This window comes from Selaginella moellendorffii, unplaced genomic scaffold, assembly GCF_000143415.4.
Source record: "Selaginella moellendorffii unplaced genomic scaffold, v1.0 SELMOscaffold_191, whole genome shotgun sequence".
In the NCBI taxonomy this organism is placed as follows: Eukaryota; Viridiplantae; Streptophyta; class Lycopodiopsida; order Selaginellales; family Selaginellaceae; genus Selaginella; species Selaginella moellendorffii.
This window is the reverse complement of record NW_003314451.1, coordinates 70,281-90,001: the sequence shown is the minus strand read 5'-3', so window position 1 is coordinate 90,001 and position 19,721 is coordinate 70,281. Positions and strand designations below refer to the sequence as shown.

Below are 19,721 nucleotides of genomic sequence, written 5' to 3'. Positions count from 1 at the left end.
TATATATATATATATATATATATATATATATATATATATATATATATATATATATATATCAATAACTTCAATGTCTTGAAGTTATTAAATGGGTGAGATAAACATTTCAACTCACATGAATTATTGGACATGTTAAGCTGTATATTGATGAATCATACACTAAATCACCAATCTAAGTGTTATCTAGGAGTGAAGACAAACATGTAGAAACTAGCAAAAACAAATAGAAGTCTGAATTAATTTTGGAGAGGTTGTGAGATAGAATGGCTGCAATGATGATCTAAATCTTTCACATTGTGATAAGTTGATTCTCTTAATTTATTATCAGATCTTTTTCCTTTACTTTCTACTCTTTCCTAACTTTTTTTATATTTTTAGCCTTTATGGCTTTTTTAGGTTTCTAACATTTCTTCCTTATTTATAGTATTAGCACATATAAAAAAAAATCCCTAAGTCCTAAAGTGAAACCCATATTTCTCCAATTCCAAAAGTTCTTTTTCTAATGCTTCTTTATTTATTTTTTCTTCTTCTACAATATTTCTTCTTTATTTTTTTAATTTCTTCTTCTTTATCCCAACTCTTTAAACTTTTTTTTCTTCAAAGAACAAGGTAAAGGGGATGAGCAAGAGTTCAACTCTAATGATGATGTGAGGACAAATGAATATGACAATAGAGTGATAGCAAATAACATGAATTGTTAAGTAAAGATGAGTCTAGCAAATTTAAATAGAACAACTGACATTAACACAATAAGGGCAAATATATATAATAGTGGAGTGATGATGAGTATAACAAGTCCAAATATAGCCAATGCTTTAGAACATTTTTTCCCTTGGGGACAAATAAAATGAGTTTAACCTCTTATATATGGTGTTAAGATGAAGATTGTGAGTTCAAGTTAATGCAAATTTCAAGAGGAAATGTAGAGACATGTTCTGTTTTTTATAATTCCAAGTTAATAATGGTTTCAGAGGGTGGCCGATGAATAAATTTAAGATATTATTTGCTACAATGGTGTTTTATGGATTATTGTGGCTATTAAAAACTTTATTTCAATTTAAAATTATAATTTCAAGGTTAGTTTAAGCATTTGGCAATTGCATAAAAGGTTGCAATTAATTCATTGAGATTTTTGTAGTTGGCTTATACTATTGCTTTAGGAAACCATGAGTTCTAACTATAAGATGATACTGTCTTTAATGAATTGATGGTAAGGTGGTCAAACTTGATGAGAACTTACTGAAGCAAGACAAATCCTACGACATTTAAATCCACTGGTGGACACAAAAGTCTCAGCATGGGAGATTGAGCCACTAACAATAACTTTTCTTCTCTTGTTTAGAATACAGGAAATTAACCCATTAAACTTTTATCTTTCCACATCACCTTGAACTAGCTATATAAGTGTAGTGGATGGTTGAACTGAAGTCCATACTCATTTCTTGTAACAACCATATTAGGTAACAGAATGAAGTTACAAAGGTAAACTCAGCATGGATCACAGGCAGATCCAAATAGCCACGTGGCTGACATGTCAAGTTGGGAGACACGTCTGGTTCTTTTTCTTGTGGTTCATCCAATTTCATTTTATACAATTCAATGGAATGACAACATGGTATCATAGCAGTACGATCCAGGATGACTAGGAGATGGAGAGAGCAGCATAGGATGTGTTGCCATGCTCAAGCAGCTGCATCACAAGGCAAATTAGAGCAAGGAGAATGGATTAGTATACCTCCCATGGCGGAAAATTCTCCAAATTCTCTGCCATCTCCTCCTCCTTCCCCACCTCGCTCCCTCCCATTACAGCAAGGCCAGGCAAGAAGAAATCGTCACGTTCCAGTGGGAGTTCTTCCAGCACGACCAGGAAATTTGACCCTGCCCGCATTGCAAGAAAACGAATCATGCCAAACACTTGTGATATGTGGACGCCACATACGAGCAGTCGAAGTGGTTGACAAACCACATCAGTTCCTTACGTTCGTGGCTTCCAAAACCGATCAGCTAGAGCTTTGGCCACGCGAGCTCTCTCCAAAGATCACATGGATTCCAAGTTTTGAGACCTTGGAAAAACTCTCCGTTTGCCCAGGTTGTCAACTCGGCAAGCAGCATCATATCCCATTTCCAGCTTCTGAAGTATTAGAGCTCGTGCATAGTGACATTTGGGGTCCTTCCCCTCATGTTTCTTTTGGGAGCTCGAAATACTTTATCACTTTGACTACAGCGGGAAGACTTTTGTTTACTGCTTGACGTCCAAATCTCAAGCTCTCAACAAGCTTGAGATTTTTAAGGCTCTCGCTGAGAACCAGACGAACAAGAAACTTAAACGGTTTCGTTCAGATAGAGGTGGTGAGTATGTTTCTCGCGAATTTTCCATGTTCCTCCAGAAACATGGGATTCAACGGGAACCCCTATTCCTCGCAGCAGAACGGAATGGTTGAGAGGAAAAACCAGAGCCTGATTGATGGGGCAAATAGCATGCTTCGGGCTTATAATGTAATGTTTTGGGCCTGGTTGTAACCACATTCAGCCTGGAGTTATTTCCACAGGCGTCCAGCCTTCTGGATTTCGGGTAGGGACACTTCATTCTCCCAGCCCAGGACGCTCAAGATCTGACTTCCCCTGTTCTTGACCAGGTTCCTTCGGTTCTTGAACCAATTCACCCTGATCCTGATCCAGAGACCACTCTACGATGCAGCCCGGAGGAACCTGCAGTACCTCTGCCTGTGCCCAGACGCAGATCAACCAGCATCGAAACCATGCTTGCAACAAAGTCTCATCGAGATTTTGCTAGCTGGCGTAGAAGTTCCTCGCAGCTATGCCGATGCTCTTGCCAGACAAGGACAAATGGGTTGCAGAAGAGTACAATTCCTTCGTCAAGAACCATCCTTTTTCTTTGGTGAAAGCAGCTCCGGCCGGGAGAAAATTGGTGAAGTCCATGTGGATTCCCACTATCAAGCTCAACCCAGATCATACGCTAGTAAAAGGCTACTAGCAAGTAGCTGGAGTATACTGGTCAATCCGCACCCAAATGGATGTCAAGACAGCGTTCCTGAATGACGAGCTCGATGAAAACATCTACATGGAGCAGCTCGACGGATACAAAGTTCTAGGGAAAGAAAGCGGTCTTACATGGGTATTATTGCCTTGAGCAACAATCACAAGATTTCTTCCAGAACAAAGCATAATTTTCTGGACAGCCCTCTCAATACTCCCATTGGGGAAGACACGGACAACCACGTGGCTGACACATCATGTTGGGGGACACGTTCGGTTTTTTTTCTTGTGGTTCATTGCAATACAATTCAATAGATTGACAACAGCTCCAACTCAAGAAAAAAGCAGTGTCTATATGCTGTTTTTGAGAGTATTGCGGTGCCCATCGAGACTGATGGATGCAAAAATGCAATTTGGATTTATTCGTGCTGTCTTCGTTGTTGTTTTGCTCGGCTCATTTGCCCTATCTGCTCGTCTTCTCTTGTTCGAGATCTCGCATTACGATTGCCTGCATTGCATGTGAAATATGTATTTGGCGTACATCGACTGGAACGCGGAGACACCCACACTCCTTGCAAATAAGGACACAGCAGCAACTCTCGTCAAATACATCACTTGCATGGAGCTACGTGGGTGTGCGGAATTCTGTGTGTGCAGGGCAAGCTTTCAGGAGGTGTGTTACTGTCTCTGTTTCCTTCATGGCAGAGCCGGAGGTGATGTGGAATTGTCGTCCGACCTGGTGATGGTATGAGGTCGAGAGCGTATTGTAGACATCACTTCCGGGTTCACCTCCTAGAGATGGTACTTTGTCAGATGCTCCCGATTATGAATCAGAGGGTTGCAGCAGCGGGTTTGTGATAGAGGGGAAGGCTGCACGAATGCTCACTAGTTGGAGCATGTGATGTGGAACTACTGGTGCACTAGAAAGCAGGTGGTAATAGAAACACCAAACTTAAAATGTTTCAAAGCTTTTAATCCAAATATCATAGATAAAAGAAAGGTAGAGAACACGTCTGGTCAAGGATCAAGAGCTTGAAATAGATCCCTAAGCACAAGTGCAACAATGAGATTGATCGTGGCAATGTGTCTCAAACGAGAAACGAGGAGCTTACCACAATTAAGTCATTGATAATAAAGACCATAACAATATTCTCAAAATAATCCAAAAGCCGCTTGAGAAATGGATCTTTTCCCACAGTGTCCAAATCACATATGACACAGCATTGTCTTTTTGCTCTCGTAACTGCAACGTTCATCCTCTGCTTGTCACTCAAAGCAAAAGCATTTAGTCTCACTGCTACCTCAACAAGAAAATCACACCTCCTTTTTATTGTTGGAGCGAACCATGGAAATTATCATTGCTTCCTTCTCCCAGCCTTGAAAACCATCAATAGTGCTGATTTCCACTTCCAGTAAACGTTGTTCCTCATTTCTCATGCGTCTCATAACATTCACCTGCATTGCATGAAACTTAGAGACAACACAAACCCTGAAACAATATATAGATACCTGGGCCGCATACGGTGTGACTATTCCGATGTCAATAGCCTTAACTCCACTTTCCACGAGTTTTTGGGCGTGAGCAATAGCAATGCAGGCTTCACCTTTGTTGAAAGAGCTCTCAGTCTCGTCCTTTGACTCTTCCATGTCGCAGCCACAGATGTCGATGAGGATGAGCGTGTGCTTTGTTGCAGGAGTTTTCTTGATGCCATCTAGTTCGAATAATTTGCAGTTTGCCACAAACTCGTGTGCTTGAATCTGGTAAAAAGCATCTCTCGTAGTCAGTCTCACCTCATGATATCAGATGTGTGCCCGAGGACGACTCAAAACCAAACTGCACGAGGTGTTTCTGTGCCTCCACGTCCCACAAGATGCAAGTGTGATCGCCAGAGCTTGTGAGGATTTAAGCTTTCTGCAGTGCGCTCTCCAACATCTCTCATCTCAATCTTGGCAACAATCTTCTCTTTGGGTAAGTGCCTTTCCAAAGAGATTTCCTCTACAGCCTGGGCAAGTGTTATGATCCAGCACAAAAAGATAAAGATTTAATGTTCCTAGACTATGTTATGCCTCTTTTTGAGGTTCCTCACCACCCAACCACCTTTGAGCTACCTAAAAAACTTTATTGTGCCCTTGCTCCAGTGTGAACTTTAGGGTAGATTAAATCCCTTACCCTAACATGCCTTAATATAACTTTGAGCCTCCTTTTGACCACGTGCAAAATTGGCATCTAGCAATTCTTTCCCCCCCAACAAAATCCTTGTCCCAAGGACAAGTTGTACTGGTGGTCACCCTTTCTAGGGAACCCTGCTCAAGCTCTTAATCCATCTTCCATAGCTATATACATTAAGGAAGTATTGGGTTTGTCATTCCAAGATAGTACATATTTCAATTGGTTAACATAAATATTAGATGAATTTTCACCCCAGTTAGCAGCCGCACCCGATAAACTGCTTTACTAATGCGCTCCAACACTTCATATGGACTAGCATATCGATGGGAAAGTTTATCACTCTTCTCTATCCGTAAAGGCACCAAGGTGTTCCGCCGCTCACTTGACGAAAAAATCACTCGCACAAAGACGAGATCACCTACCTTATATTCCCGAAATTGGCGATACTCATTAGCAAACTTTTCCACTCTATCATGAGCTGCTTACAAATTCCGTTTGCACACCATCAGAATCTCATCAAGTTTTGTGGCCAAATCAGTCATCTCATAATCAAGTTTATCTTGAATGTCTTTACTCAAATGCAATCCCAACTCTGTTATTGCTTAGGGATGCCTTCTAAATATGGCAAAGTAAGGACTTAGCTTGGTTCCACTGTGTTGGCTATTGTTATAAGCAAATTGCACCAACGGAAGATATAAATCCCACTATCTTTGCCTTTGACCAATGCTATAATGTAGCATATCCTCCACCACCTGATTCATATGCTTAGTTCACTCATCCATTTGAGGATGATCTCCACTTGAGAGTTTCAAAGTCACTTACATAGTCTTCACAAAGCTCTTTCAAAATCCACTTGTGAACTTTAAATCTCGATCACTAATGATGTCCTTTGGCAAACAAAAATCAGGAAAAACCTTCTCCAAGTAAACTGCAGCCAAGTTTGAGACAGTAACAGTCTTCCAAAGAGCCAACAACTGCACATATTTTGTCAATTGATCCACTATGACCCATATTTACTCCTTTTATCTCTGTGTTTGTAACAAATAAGTGATGAAGTCTATAGAGATATTACACCAATGGCTCTGAGGAATAGGTAAAGGTTGCAAAAGTCCTCCCGACTTCTTCTATGGCACCTTAACCCACTGACAGAGCTTGCATGATTCACAATACTCGAGGATATCAACCTTCATATTCCTCCAATAAAAATTGCTCTTAATCAACTCATACATTTTCTTCCCCCCAAAATGATAGACTTCTGGACGATCATGATAGTGGGATAAAACTTGAGTAATTAACGTATCCACCTATGGCAAATATACACAGCCATTGCAATAAAGAATCCCATCCACCAATGAGAAAGGGGTTTTCATCTAGTCTTGCAAAGAAGCCATCTCAACATCCTGAGCTTGAGCATGCTCAACCAACTACCCAAATTTGTTGACCACTTTACTCAAATGATGATAAAACCGTGTTTGTAATGCCGTCACATGATGACCATAAAATAAAGCATCTACCACCACATTTAATTTTGCTTAATAGAAAACTCCCCAAACTCCATGAGTTTGACCATCCAATGAGCTTGCCTAGTGTTCAACTCCTTTTGTATGAAAAGATACACAAATGGTTTGTGATCCTTCAACACCACAAACACTGCACCATAAAGATAGTGCCGCCATGTCCACAAAGCATGAACAATAGAGAGTAACTTTTGTTCATATGTGGAATAATGTTGCTCCGTAGGATTCAAAGTTTGACTTTCATATGCAATAGGCTGTCTCTTTTGCATGAAAACTCCTCCCAGTGGATAACCACTTGTATCACATGTCACCTCGTAAAGTTTCAATGGATCAGCAATGTGAAGCATTGAAGCCTCGCTCAACAATCATTTCAGCGCCACAAAACTCTCCTCTTGTGGCTTCTTTCACTCGAATGACACGTTCTTGCGTAACAATTGTGTAAAAGGAATAGCCACCTCTACAAACTTATGCTAGAAATATCAATAGTAACTAGCCATACCAAGAAAACCATGTAACTTGGCCACTATAGTTAGTATAGGCCAATTTTCCACCACAACCACCTTCCTTGGATTTGTCTTGACACCTTTAGATGTCATAATATGGCTTAGATATTCTACCTCCAACTTTGCAAATTCATATTTTGTCTTTTTCATATAAAGTTTGTTGTCATGGAGTAACAAAAGAACCTTACTCAAATACACCTTATGCTCCTCCATATTCTTGCTGAAAATAAGAATATCGTCCAAAAAAATCTCCACAAACTCATGAAAATAACGCCTAAATACCTCTGTCATCAACTGAGTAAATATGGCTAGTGCATTCGTTAAACCAAATGGCATTACTATAAACTCAAAATGTTTGAAGCTTGTGTTGAATGCCATCATGGAGATAGACGCATCATCCATTGCAATCTGATGATATCCACTCCTCAGATCAATCTTGGTAAACACTTATGCTTCACTAAGCTTATCTAGGATATCATCCACATGTGGCATCGGCATTTTATCTTTCATTATCTTTTTGTTCAAGGCAAGGTAGTCAATATAGATCCGCATTGAACTGTCTTTCTTCACAAGCAAGACCAGAGCACCAAACAGAGACTTACTTGGCTGAATAAATCCAAACTCAAGTAACTCTTTGACTTGTTATTGAACTTTTTGCTTCTCTGCATAACTTAACTGAAATGGATGCTAGTAAATTGGCTATGTCCCCAGCTTCAACATAATCCCATGCTCCACACCTCGTAATTGAGGCAACCCATGAGGAAGTTTAGATAGAAAACATCAGAAAACTCGTCAAGTACATCCCATATTGCTGCTTCTCCCCCACACATGCCTTAGTTCCTCAAGTCATGAACAAACAACAAGTAACTCGAAAGTGCTTTTCTATTACGACAAGCCCGCTTCAAAGATGTAGTAGAGAGCATAACAACTGAAGGTTGAACTCCTTCTCGAAACTACACATCTTTAATACCACCGTACGTCAATGAGACATGTTTAATACTTCACTTTATCTTTGGATCCACCTTCATCAACTATGACATCCCAAGAATGAAATCCACACAATGGATATCCGTTAAATAAAAAGTCTCCACAAGTGTGGTTTTGCCAACCAACACTTCCAGCCCCTTGACACAAGTATTGAAATGCTAAGTAGAGGTAGCTGCACTTTCCACTATGTATGGAAGAACTCCTCGTCTGACCAAGCCATGCTCCATAACAAACTTTGTTAAAACAAAGTTGTCATTGCTCCCACTATTCAGTAAAATCTATATTAGACCACCACAGAACATGCCCTCCAGCATTAAAGTTGTATATCTGTGCCTCACTATCAAAGTGCCAAGGAATGTTTCCACCAAGAATTTGAGCTTGTGTAGTAACCAAGGATCATTATTGTCTTCCAGCAACAATAGTGATGCTGCCAACAGTGGATTGTTATCTAAGTAGAGATCCTTGCTGCTCTTTTTGTTGGTGCTTCTACTAGCTTTGCTTGATTAGAACATATGTATATGAAATTAATCTATCAAATATTTTTAACAGTTAACATTAAGAAACTTTTATATTATTATTAGTAGGAGCAACAGGTATTTGAAAAAAGTATACATTTACATACATCTAAAAGAATAATAGCAACTCCACCACTACTTCAAAGCAGATCACAAATGATAGGTTATTATTATTTAGCTAAATTTTATTTAATATAATAAGTAAATATTCAAACCATAAGGCTTTTTACTTAAATATAACAAAACTTATGATGTGAAGTTTTAGATGACCATAAAACAATATTAGGATATTTTGCATTATAAATTACTAAATTACAATCATTTTGAATAGTAAAAACTGATATCAAAGTACAATGACTTTCCTTACAAAAACTTTTAGTATCCCATATAATTTCTTCACCATAAAACAAAACCAAATTACTGTTTAACATTAATAATAAAAAGCAATTGTTATATGTATTTCTTGATGTTTCCGATTCCCAAATTTTAAAATTTTTTGAATATAAGATAAGGTTACATCTTGAATCCAATAACAAACTATTCTTATTATTTGGTGATCTTAAAAATTGATCTCTATAGATTTTAAAACCAGAATATAAATTGCTACTTTCAAGACGACAATCTAAAAATAAAGTATGATATTTTTCATGTCTTTTTTCTAATAAAAGTTCAGACCTTTCTCTAAGTTTATACTGTATAGAAAATCTATCAGTCTCTTTTTGAAAAAAGTCTGAATGTTTTTCAGAAATAATAGCAACAGTACTACTCACAATTCTTTCAAAACCTAGTATTAAATTCATACCTTTAATAGTTTCAGTACCGTCACCATCACATTTTGGCTTAGCTTTAATTATTAAATCAACAATTCCTTGTGATGTAATCACTTCAGCTTGTTCGCTAAATGTTTGAACAATATAATTATTTTTTGCATGATCAATTGTAAAGATTAAACCATGAATAGTTTTAATAATTTTTGTAATATCATCCTGGTTTAAAATATTTATTCTTCCAAATGTTGGAGGAAACTTTTTTGGAGCAAAACTTATCTGTATGTTAATTAAAAATGTAAAAAAGAATAAAATAAAAAAATACTTCATATCTATAAATAATATGAAAAACAGAGAGTTGTAAAACCTTTTATATATAAAAAACTAAAAAACTAAGATGACTTTAAATTTAGATTTTCATTTGACTACACTATTATCTTACACAAAAAATAAAAATAAAACAAATATCAATAAAAATAGCTAAATGTTATAACTTCTAATTTATAATAAAATAAAAATATAGTTCGAAATTTAAATATGTATTACATTTCATATATATATATATATAATATATAATTTTTGTTCTTAGCATTTTAAAAATGATCATTATAAAAAAATTAACTAAATATAATATGAATTATTATTATTTTGTTTATAATGAAATATTATATTACATAAATAATAAAATAAGCTCTTCTAAATCACAATAGACTTTAGATTTATTTTATATTGAATGGTAAGAAAATATGGTATTATTAGTATTATCATATAATATAGAATATGATATTTTCAAGTTAAGCCATACTAAATAAACATAGATTATATATAAGAGAGAAGAAGGAGTGGTTTGAATTTAAAATTAAAATCTCATTATGCTAATATTAGTATATAGTATCATATCTATACTCTTTATATTTGTAAGAAAATAAAGAAAATGGCTTAAGAGATAATTCATATGAATCTAAGTATAAAAGAAAACACCCATAAACAATAGTGCACCCTTTTTCGATTTGATTAAAGGTCTTAAGATACTTAGGGTTAAACATCATTTGGTTTGGATAGTGTTAGTTTAAATAATGTTGGATTAAGTAACTTTTGAGAAGTTCAAATTCAAAATTTTTATATTTGGTATTAGAGTGGTCTTAGGTCTGACTTTGTTAGTTGGTTAATATTATATGTTGAAATATGATGGTCCAATTTATTCTAACTATGAGGCTCGAGAGAGAGCTACAGTTCTTAACTTCCATTCATAAGGGTGTGAATTTATAAAGAAGTGTAGTGGATTGTAAACAACCAAAAAAAACAACTCAAAAAATAATTTATAAGGGTTTAAATATAAAGGGAAATGGCTATGAACAAAAGTGCACCATTTTTTTCAATCAATTAAAGGTATTTGAATATTTTGGGTTAGACATTCTTAGGTTTGAATAGAGTGATCTCCCAAGAAATCTAGTCAAGAGATGAATATGAATAGTTAGTGCAAAAAGCATAGGCAAAAAACTCTCCTTTGTGAGTTGAAGCATCTATGGTATATATAGAAGCCCAAAAGTGTCCACATGTTAGTAAACAAGAGAATATAGGAGGGTGGACATATTGCCACCAAAGCTGGCCAATGAATTGAGTGAAAACTCCTTTACAATGCCAAATGCTTGGCAATAAAAGAAGATTATCAACTTTAAGAGAAAATAGTGTGTATCTAGCCTAAGTTTGGTATGAATACAACCTCAAATAAAAAGGTCATACTCTCAAGAGAAACCTTTAATAAAGAAGAGGTGTCCATAAGAAACTTTAGACTATTGTGAGATATAAATCCCTAAGCCCCAAAGTGGAGCCAAAAGAATGCCACATAGTAGTGGCGAAAGCAGAAGCTAAATGAGTGTAACACATTAAACTAAAATCTCTGACATAGATAGTTGAGAGTGGGAGTGGAACTCCTAATAAAGTGCTCGAGGAACGAGCACGAAGTAAACAATAAGTGAGTCTCTAGAAAAAAAACACAATAAGACCAACACATGACACATGGAAGTGTCGAGATAGGGTCTGAAAAAGAGTTTGAGATGGAGTCTGAGAAAGAGTTTAAGATGGACCCAAGACAGAGTCCGAGATGGAGTTTAAGAAAGAGTTCAAAATGGAGTCTGAAACAGAGTTTGAGAAGAAGTCCAAGATGGAGTTTAAGAAAGAGTTCAAAATGGAGTCTGAAACAGAGTTTGAGAAGAAGTCCAAGATGGAGTCAAGATGGACCCAAGATGGAATCCTAGATGGACCCAAAATGGAGTCCAAAGTCGAGTCCAAGATAGATTTGAGATAGAGTCCGAAGTTAAAACTGAGACCAAGACTAAGGCCAAGATTGAGACCGAGATTGAGTTTGAGTCTAAGTCCAAGACCGAGTCTAAGTTCGAGTCCAAGTCCAAGTTCGAGAGTGAAAGTCCAAAGCATTCATCTCTCACACCATAGAAGGTTTGGTGAGCTCTAAAAGTATAGTAAGGGGAGGATTCGAATTTAGCCAGGAAAGACCAATGTGACCAAGGAAGGCCATACCCATGCATTGCGTGATAATATAATCACTAAGGAGTTCAAGGCTAGAGTAAATATGGACAGATAAACAAGGTAGCTTAGCGAAGTGTTCAAAAACTAACTCTAGCTCCCCTAGAAGATCAAATGGTTAATGTTCCTAATCCAAGTGTGGGTGGCACTACTTACTTGGATATTTAGTGTAGTTCATCAAAACCTCGCTCTAGCCATATGGCTAGGGCACCTAAAAGTAGAAGGTGATGAGAGTATATACAAAATTCATGTAGGGCCACAGTGTTTCAAAATGTTGTCCCAAAGTCTTAGATTATGGAAAAGAAGAAGAACAATCCCCTAGTGTAGTGACCAAAAATATTACAAAGCTAGTACATCCCCAAGTCCTAAATAAAATTTATGGAAGTTGTGAGTGAGACTCCTCCAAATGGTCAAAGGTGTGGTTAAGTGATTAAAGTAGAATGAAAAATTAATTGCTTACAATTTGGTATTGGAACTGTTCTTTAATCTAACTTTTAAGTATATCACCATTTGATAGTGACATTAGAAGGTCCTAAGAGACAAGCTATACCACTAGGGCCGAGGCATGAGGAAGATATAAGGAACACCTTTCCCTAATATCCTTTTTTTTTTCCCCACCAAGACTTGTTGGCTTGAGTTGGTTTATGCAAAGTTACTCAACTTTAGACTATCCCTTTTAAGTAAGAAACATATAACCACAAATTACTGTGCCCCTCCTTTGAATTCCAAATCCATCAACAGCTAATTTTTCAACTTGTTTGAGAATTGCATGGCTGTATCGAGTGAGTTGGTTCCATCTACTTAGACATCAGCTGCACAACACTGGCCAAGAACTGTTTGTCTTATCAATATAATCTTTCTATTGCTCAATTTGCTCACCACTGGGACTTTCCCAGTGGGACAGCAACATGCTTGTCCAAAGTGCGCTGCATCACCCATGACTCTCCTTGGAGACCCTGGTATAAAATCCAAACCATGAGTTTCTGCATAGCGCAGCTATAAAATCTTTAATGAATTGATAAGGTGGTCAAACTCGGTGAGAACTTACTGAAGCAAGACGAATTGTTCGACATTTAAATCCACCGCTGGACACAAAAGTCTCAGATGGGAGATTGAGCCACTAACAGAAGTGTCCGAGAGGAACTGGTGAGAGCTTTCACTGTAGGATCTGATCAGGAAAATAGCCAGGATTTTAAAAATCTTGCCACCTTGAGCGGATGGCTGAACTGAAATCAATGCTCATTTCTTGTAGCAACCGTGTTGGATGACAGAGTGGAGTTACGAAGGTAAATTCAGCATGGATCTCCATCTATCTATCTATCTATCTATATGTTTTTTTTGAGTCACTTGCCATGTCTGCTCGTCTTCTCTTCCGTGGCTGTTCGAGACCTATGTGAAATATGTATTTGGCGTCGTAGCTCCATGCGAGTCTTATCTGCAAGGAGTGTGTCTCCGCGTTCCAGTCGATGTCAGGCGTGCGGAATTCTGTGTATGCAGGGCAAGCTTTCAGGACGTGTGTTACTGTCTCTGTTTCCTTCATGCAGATTGCGCAAAGCGAGAGGTGGTGTGGAATTTTCGTTTGTTCACGTGTCCGAGATCGATCAGGAGGTGGTGACTTCCTGTGTGGTACCTGGTATGCTGGTTCCAGGTCGAGACGTCGTCTTATCGTAGACGTCCGGTCCGAAGATCACTACCGGGTTCACCTCCTTGCAGTAGAGATGGTACTTTGTCAGAGGCTCCCGATTATGAACCAGAGGATTGCAGCAGCGGGTTTGTGATAGAGGGGAGAAGGCTGCACGAATGCTTACTCGTTGGAACATGTCAAGGTCAGAATGATCACCTGTGGAACTACTGCTGCACTAAAAGCAGGTGGTACTTTATTCCACAGGTGTAAGAACCAGAGGTGGGAAAATGTTTCACAACCAAAGCTTTTAATCCAAATATCATTTGATAAAAGAAAGGTAGAGACACGTCTGGTCAAGGATCAAGAGCTTGAAATAGATCCGTAAGCGCAAGTGAAACAATGAGATTGATCGTGGCAATGTGTCTCAAACATTAGCAGAGAAACCGCAATTAAGTCATTGATAATAAAGACCATAACAATATTCTCCATGCTTCTCAAAATAATCCAAAAGCCGCTTGAGAAATGAATCTTTTCCCACAGTGTCCGAATCACATATGACACAGCATTGCCTTTTTGCTCTTGTAACTGCAACGTTCATCCTCCGCTTGTCACTCAAGAACCCAACCTAAAGCAAAAGCTTTTAGTCTCACTGCTACCTCAACAAGAAAACCACACCTCCTTTTTATCGTTGGAGCGAACCATGGAAATTATCATTGCTTCCTTCTCCCGGCCTTGAAAACCGTCAATAGTGCTGATTTCCACTTCCAGTAAACGCTGTTCCTCATTTCTCATGCGCCTCAGAACATTCACCTGCATTGCGTGAAACTTAGAGACAACACAAACCCTGAAACAATATATAGATACCTGGGCCGCATACGGTGTGACTATTCCGATGTCAATAGCCTTAACTCCACTTTCCACGAGTTTTTGGGCGTGAGCAATAGCAATGCGGGCTTCGCCTTCGTTGAAAGAGCTCTCAGTCTCGTCCTTTGACTCTTCCATGTCGCAGCCACAGATGTCGATGAGGACGAGCGTGTGCTCAGTTGCAGGAGTTCTTGACGCCATCTAGTTCGAATGATTTGCGGTTTGCCACAAACTCGTGTGCTTGAATCTGGTAGAAAGCATCTCTCGTAGTCAGTCTCACCTCATGACATCAGACGTGTACCCGAGGACGACTCAGAACCAAACTGCGCTAGGTGTTTCTGTGCCTCCACGTCCTACAAGATGCAAGTGTGATCGCCGGAGCTCGTGAGGATTTGAGCTTTCTGCGGTATGCTCTCCAACATCTATCATCTCAATCTCAGCAACAATCTTCTCTCCGGGCCAGTGCCTTTCCAAAGAGATTTCATCTTAGGCGAGAACTTGGATCTTCGTGGGAATGTAGATCTGTGCCTCACTGTCGACGTGCCAAGGAACGTTTCCACCAAGAATTTGAGCTCGTGTAGTAACCAAGGATCATCATTGTCTTCCAGCAGCAACAGTGATGCTGCCAACAGCGGATTGTTGTCCAGGCTTGCTGCTCCTTTTGCTGGTTCTACTAACTTTGCTTGATTAGAAGATGTGTATATGGAATTAAACTATCAATTATTTTTAACAGTTAACATTAAGAAACTTTATATTATTATTAGTAGGAGCAACAGGTATTTTAAAAAAATATACATTTACATACATCTAAAAGAATAATAGCAACTCCACCACTACTTGAATAATTGTTAGAGGAGATCACAAATGATAGGTTATTATTATTTAGCTAAAATTACTAAATTTTATTAAGTAAACCTAGAACGATAATGCTTTTTAATAATTAAATATAACAGAACTTATGATGTGAGGTTTTTGACGACCATAATACAGTATTAGGATATTTTGCATTATAAATTACTAAATTACAATCATTTTGAATAGTGAACACTGATATCAAAGTACAGTGACTTTCCTTACAAAAACTTTTAGTATCCCATATAATTTCTTCATCATAAAACAAAACCAAATTACCATTTAACATTAATAATAAAAAGCAATTTTTATAAGTATTTCTTGATGTTTCAGATTCCCAAATTTTAAAATTTTTTGAATATAAGATAAGGTTACATCTTGAATCCAATAACAAACTATTCTTATTATTTGGTGATCTTAAAAATTGATCTCTATAGATTTTAAAACCAGAATATAAATTGCTACTTTCAAGACGACAAAATAAAAATAAAGTATGATATTTTTCATGTCTTTTTTCTAATAAAAGTTCAGACCTTTCTCTAAGTTTATACTGTATAGAAAATTTATTGGTTTCTTTTTGAAAAAAGTCTGAAAGATTTTCAGAAATACTAGTAACAGTACTACTCACAATTCTATTAAAACCTTCTATTAAATACTCACCTTTAATAGTTTCAGTACCGTCACCATCACAATTTGGCTTAACTTTAATTATTAAATCAACAATTCCTTGTGATGTAATCACTTCAGTTTGTTCACTAAATGTTTGAACAATATAATCATTTTTTGCACGATCAATTGTAAATATTAAACCATAAATAGCTCCAATAATTGTTTTAATATCATGCTGATTTAAAATATTTAATCTTCCAAATGTTGGAGGAAACTTCTTTGGAGCAAAAATTATCTGTATGTTAATACAAAATGTAAAAAAGAATAAAATATAAAAATACTTCATATCTATAACTAATAAGAGTGTGATAAAAAGAGTTTTAAAACCTTTTATATATAAAATACTACAAAACTAAGATGACTTTTAATTTAGATTTATATTTGACTACACTATTAACTTACACAAAAAAATTAAAATTAAAATAAATATTAATAAAAATAGCTAAATGTTATAACTTCTAATTTATAATAAAATAAAAGATAATTTAAAATTTAAATTTTTAATACAGTTACCATATATCTAATATATAAATTTTTTTGGCATTTTTAAAATTATTATTTTAAAAATTTAATTAGTATAAATTAATTTTAATTTTTTTTATATTGAAATATTACATGAAAGAAATAGGAAAAATAAACTCTTCTAAATCACAATAGACTTTAGATTTATTTTTTATATTGAATGGTAAGAAAATTAGTATTATTAGTATTATAATATAAATTATGATATTTTCAAGTTAAGCCATACTAAATAAACATAGTTTATATAGAGAGAAAATAGGAAATGGTTTGAATTTAAAATCAAATCTCATTATGATAATATTAGTATATAGCATCATATTTATACTTTTTATATCTGTAAATAATTAAAGAAAATAACTAAAGAGATGATTTATACAAATTCAAGTATAGAGGAAAACACCCATGAACAACAGTGCACACCTTTTTCTAATTGATTAAAAATTTTATGATATAGAACTGAAGCACATGCAATTATAAGTGGAAGAAGTGATATTTCCTAACATTGTACCAATCGAAAAGCGTAAAAAATGGTTGGGGCAAATATATGCATAAGTCTTGAAAAACTTTGATAAAGTGTTAGCCACAATATATCCAACTTCATTTGTTTTGACATTTTTGGCTCTACATGAAGCAAAAAACTCCATAAGAAAATATTAAATTACATATTAACTTTTTTAAGTAAGTAAGTAAAAATAATTTACTTATTTTTACTATAATATATAATCCTTTTATTCTAACTTCAAATTTTGATTCACTGCTAGAATATGTATGGAGGTGTTTGCTCAAAGGGTAAAGGTAAAGGGTATTTACTAACTTGAAAAGGTTTATAAATTAAAGGCTAATTTGTTAAATAGTAAAATATACCAGAATATCTAAGAATATTTTAGGTATATCCAATACTACACCAAAAACCTCTAAGTACTTTTTATTCTTTAGAAAACTTGTAGTAGGAGAGGTGTAAATAATATAGCTATAGTTTCCTCAATCCAATAGTCATGATTTTCTACTTTTAAATTTTCACTAATTCAATTTATAATCAAAGTTTAATGTTATTATTTTTACTTATCACCAATACAAACTGATGTTTAAATTATTGTAAAATAATGATAACGGGATACAAAAAATCTGAAGTGATTATCAATAAAGTAGTTTTAGAGTGATTTCAAGTACTTTTTTTTATCATTTCTTAATCATGCTTCAGAGAAAACTTACTATTAGGGACTAGAGTTTCAGCAAGAATTAAACCTTAAAATTGGTGTTCAAGTTTGATATCTACGTAGTTTTTCTATCCTCATTATGGTTTACAAGAAAATAGCATGTGTGCTTCTGCAGCTCTCCCAGGGAAGCAAACTCCTCTGAGGAATCAAAATACTGGTCGATAAGGATCTTTAAGTAAGAAACATATAGCCACGAATTATCGTGCCCCTCCTTTGAATTCCTCTTCCAGATCCATCAGCAGCTAATTTTTCAGCTTGTTTGAGAACTGCATGGCTGTATCGAGTGAGTCGGTTCCATCTACTTGGACATCAGCTGCACAACACTGGCCAAGAACTGTTTGTCTTGTCAATGTAATCTTTCTGTTGCTCAATTTGCTCACCGGTGGGACTTTCCCAGCGGGACAGCAACATGCTTGTCCAAAGTGTGCTGCATCACCCATGACTCTCCTTGTTGAGACCCTGGTATAAAATCTGGCACCTGGTATGCCGGTTCCAGGTCGGGAGCTTATCGTTGACGTCCAGTCCGAAGAGCACTTCTGCAGTAGAGATGGTACTTTGTCAGAGGCTCCCGATTAGAGGATTGCAGCAGCGGGTTTGTGATAGAGGGGAGAAGGCTGCACGAATGCTCACTCGTTGGAGCATATGATGTGGAACTACTGGTGCACTAGAAAGCAGGTGGTAATAGAATGGAAAGATGTTTCACAACCAAAGCTTTTAATCCAAATATCATAGATAAAAGAAAGGTAGAGAACACGTCTGGTCAAGGATCAAGAGCTTGAAATAGATCTGTAAGCGCAAGTGAAACAATGAGATTGATCGTGGCAATGTGTCTCAAACGTTAGCAGAGAAACCGCAATTAAGTCATTGATAATAAAGACCATAACAATATTCTCCATGCTTCTCAAAATAATCCAAAAGCCGCTTGAGAAATGGATCTTTTCCCACAGTGTCCGAATCACATATGACACAGCATTGCCTTTTTGCTCTCGTAACTGCAACGTTCATCCTCCGCTTGTCACTCAAGAACCCAACCTAAAGCATAAGCTTTTAGTCTCACTGCTACCTCAACAAGAAAACCATACCTCCTTTTTATCGTTGGAGCGAACCATGGAAATTATCATTGCTTCCTTCTCCCGGCCTTGAAAACCGTCAATAGTGCTGATTTCCACTTCCAGTAAACGCTGTTCCTCATTTCTCATGCGCCTCAGAACATTCACCTGCATTGCGTGAAACTTAGAGACAACACAAACCCTGAAACAATATATAGATACCTGGGCCGCATACGGTGTGACTATTCCGATGTCAATAGCCTTAACTCCACTTTCCACGAGTTTTTGGGCGTGAGTAATAGCAATGCGGGCTTCGCCTTCGTTGAAAGAGCTCTCAGTCTCGTCCTTTGACTCTTCCATGTCGCAGCCACAGATGTCGATGAGGACGAGCGTGTGCTCAGTTGCAGGAGTTTTCTTGACGCCATCTAGTTCGAATAATTTGCGGCTTGCCACAAGCTCGTGTGCTTGAATCTGGTAAAAAGCATGTCTCGTTGTCAGTTTCAAAAAAGTCCAATCCGTACCGACCTTGCCGCCATAGAGCTCGTGGGAAGACCAATCCATAATGTGCTCGTGCATACGGTACTGCACTGTGAGCATTGTCATGGCTTGACTGGCATACAGTCCTGCCAGGCGTTCAAATAATGTTGTTCCAAAGCCTTGCTTCTCGGCTTCTTTACTCAGTACTGTTGGAGCGAGCTGGAGATGGTCGCCAGCGAGAAGACATCTTCGTCCCTGCACAAGTACGTAAAAACACACTCGTTCTATCCCAAAACAAGAATGAAAGACTAGTATTACCTTTAAAATGGCGATCCAGCAAGCCGTCTCAAGGGCCTGAGCAGCCTCGTCAAGAACAACGACATCGAAGTCAACCTTTTGCAGTTGTGCAGACATGGCTCCAGTCAAGGTCGTGAGCACAACAGAGGA

General features: G+C 36.9%; 1 protein-coding gene across 2 annotated transcripts in view; it reads right to left on the bottom strand.

Moving 5' to 3' along the window:
* Positions 1–14,055: 14,055 nt before the first annotated feature.
* The window catches only part of LOC9638294 (DNA-binding protein SMUBP-2), a 7,420-nt gene continuing 1,754 nt past the window's right edge, over positions 14,056–19,721 (bottom strand). The window contains exons 11-15 of one of the 2 annotated variants that reach the window (XM_024667739.1): positions 19,593–19,721; positions 19,323–19,529; positions 19,020–19,268; positions 18,831–18,965; positions 14,056–14,249 (exon numbers count right to left, since the gene is read on the bottom strand). The exon at positions 19,593–19,721 is cut by the window's right edge and continues 27 nt beyond it. In XM_024667739.1, coding sequence (XP_024523507.1) covers positions 14,079–14,249; positions 18,831–18,965; positions 19,020–19,268; positions 19,323–19,529; positions 19,593–19,721 — 891 coding nt within the window. In that variant the 3' untranslated portion in view covers positions 14,056–14,078. Of the gene's footprint in view, positions 14,250–18,575; positions 18,781–18,830; positions 18,966–19,019; positions 19,269–19,322; positions 19,530–19,592 lie in introns of those variants that run through there. The other variant, XM_024667738.1, reaches the window with a different exon arrangement.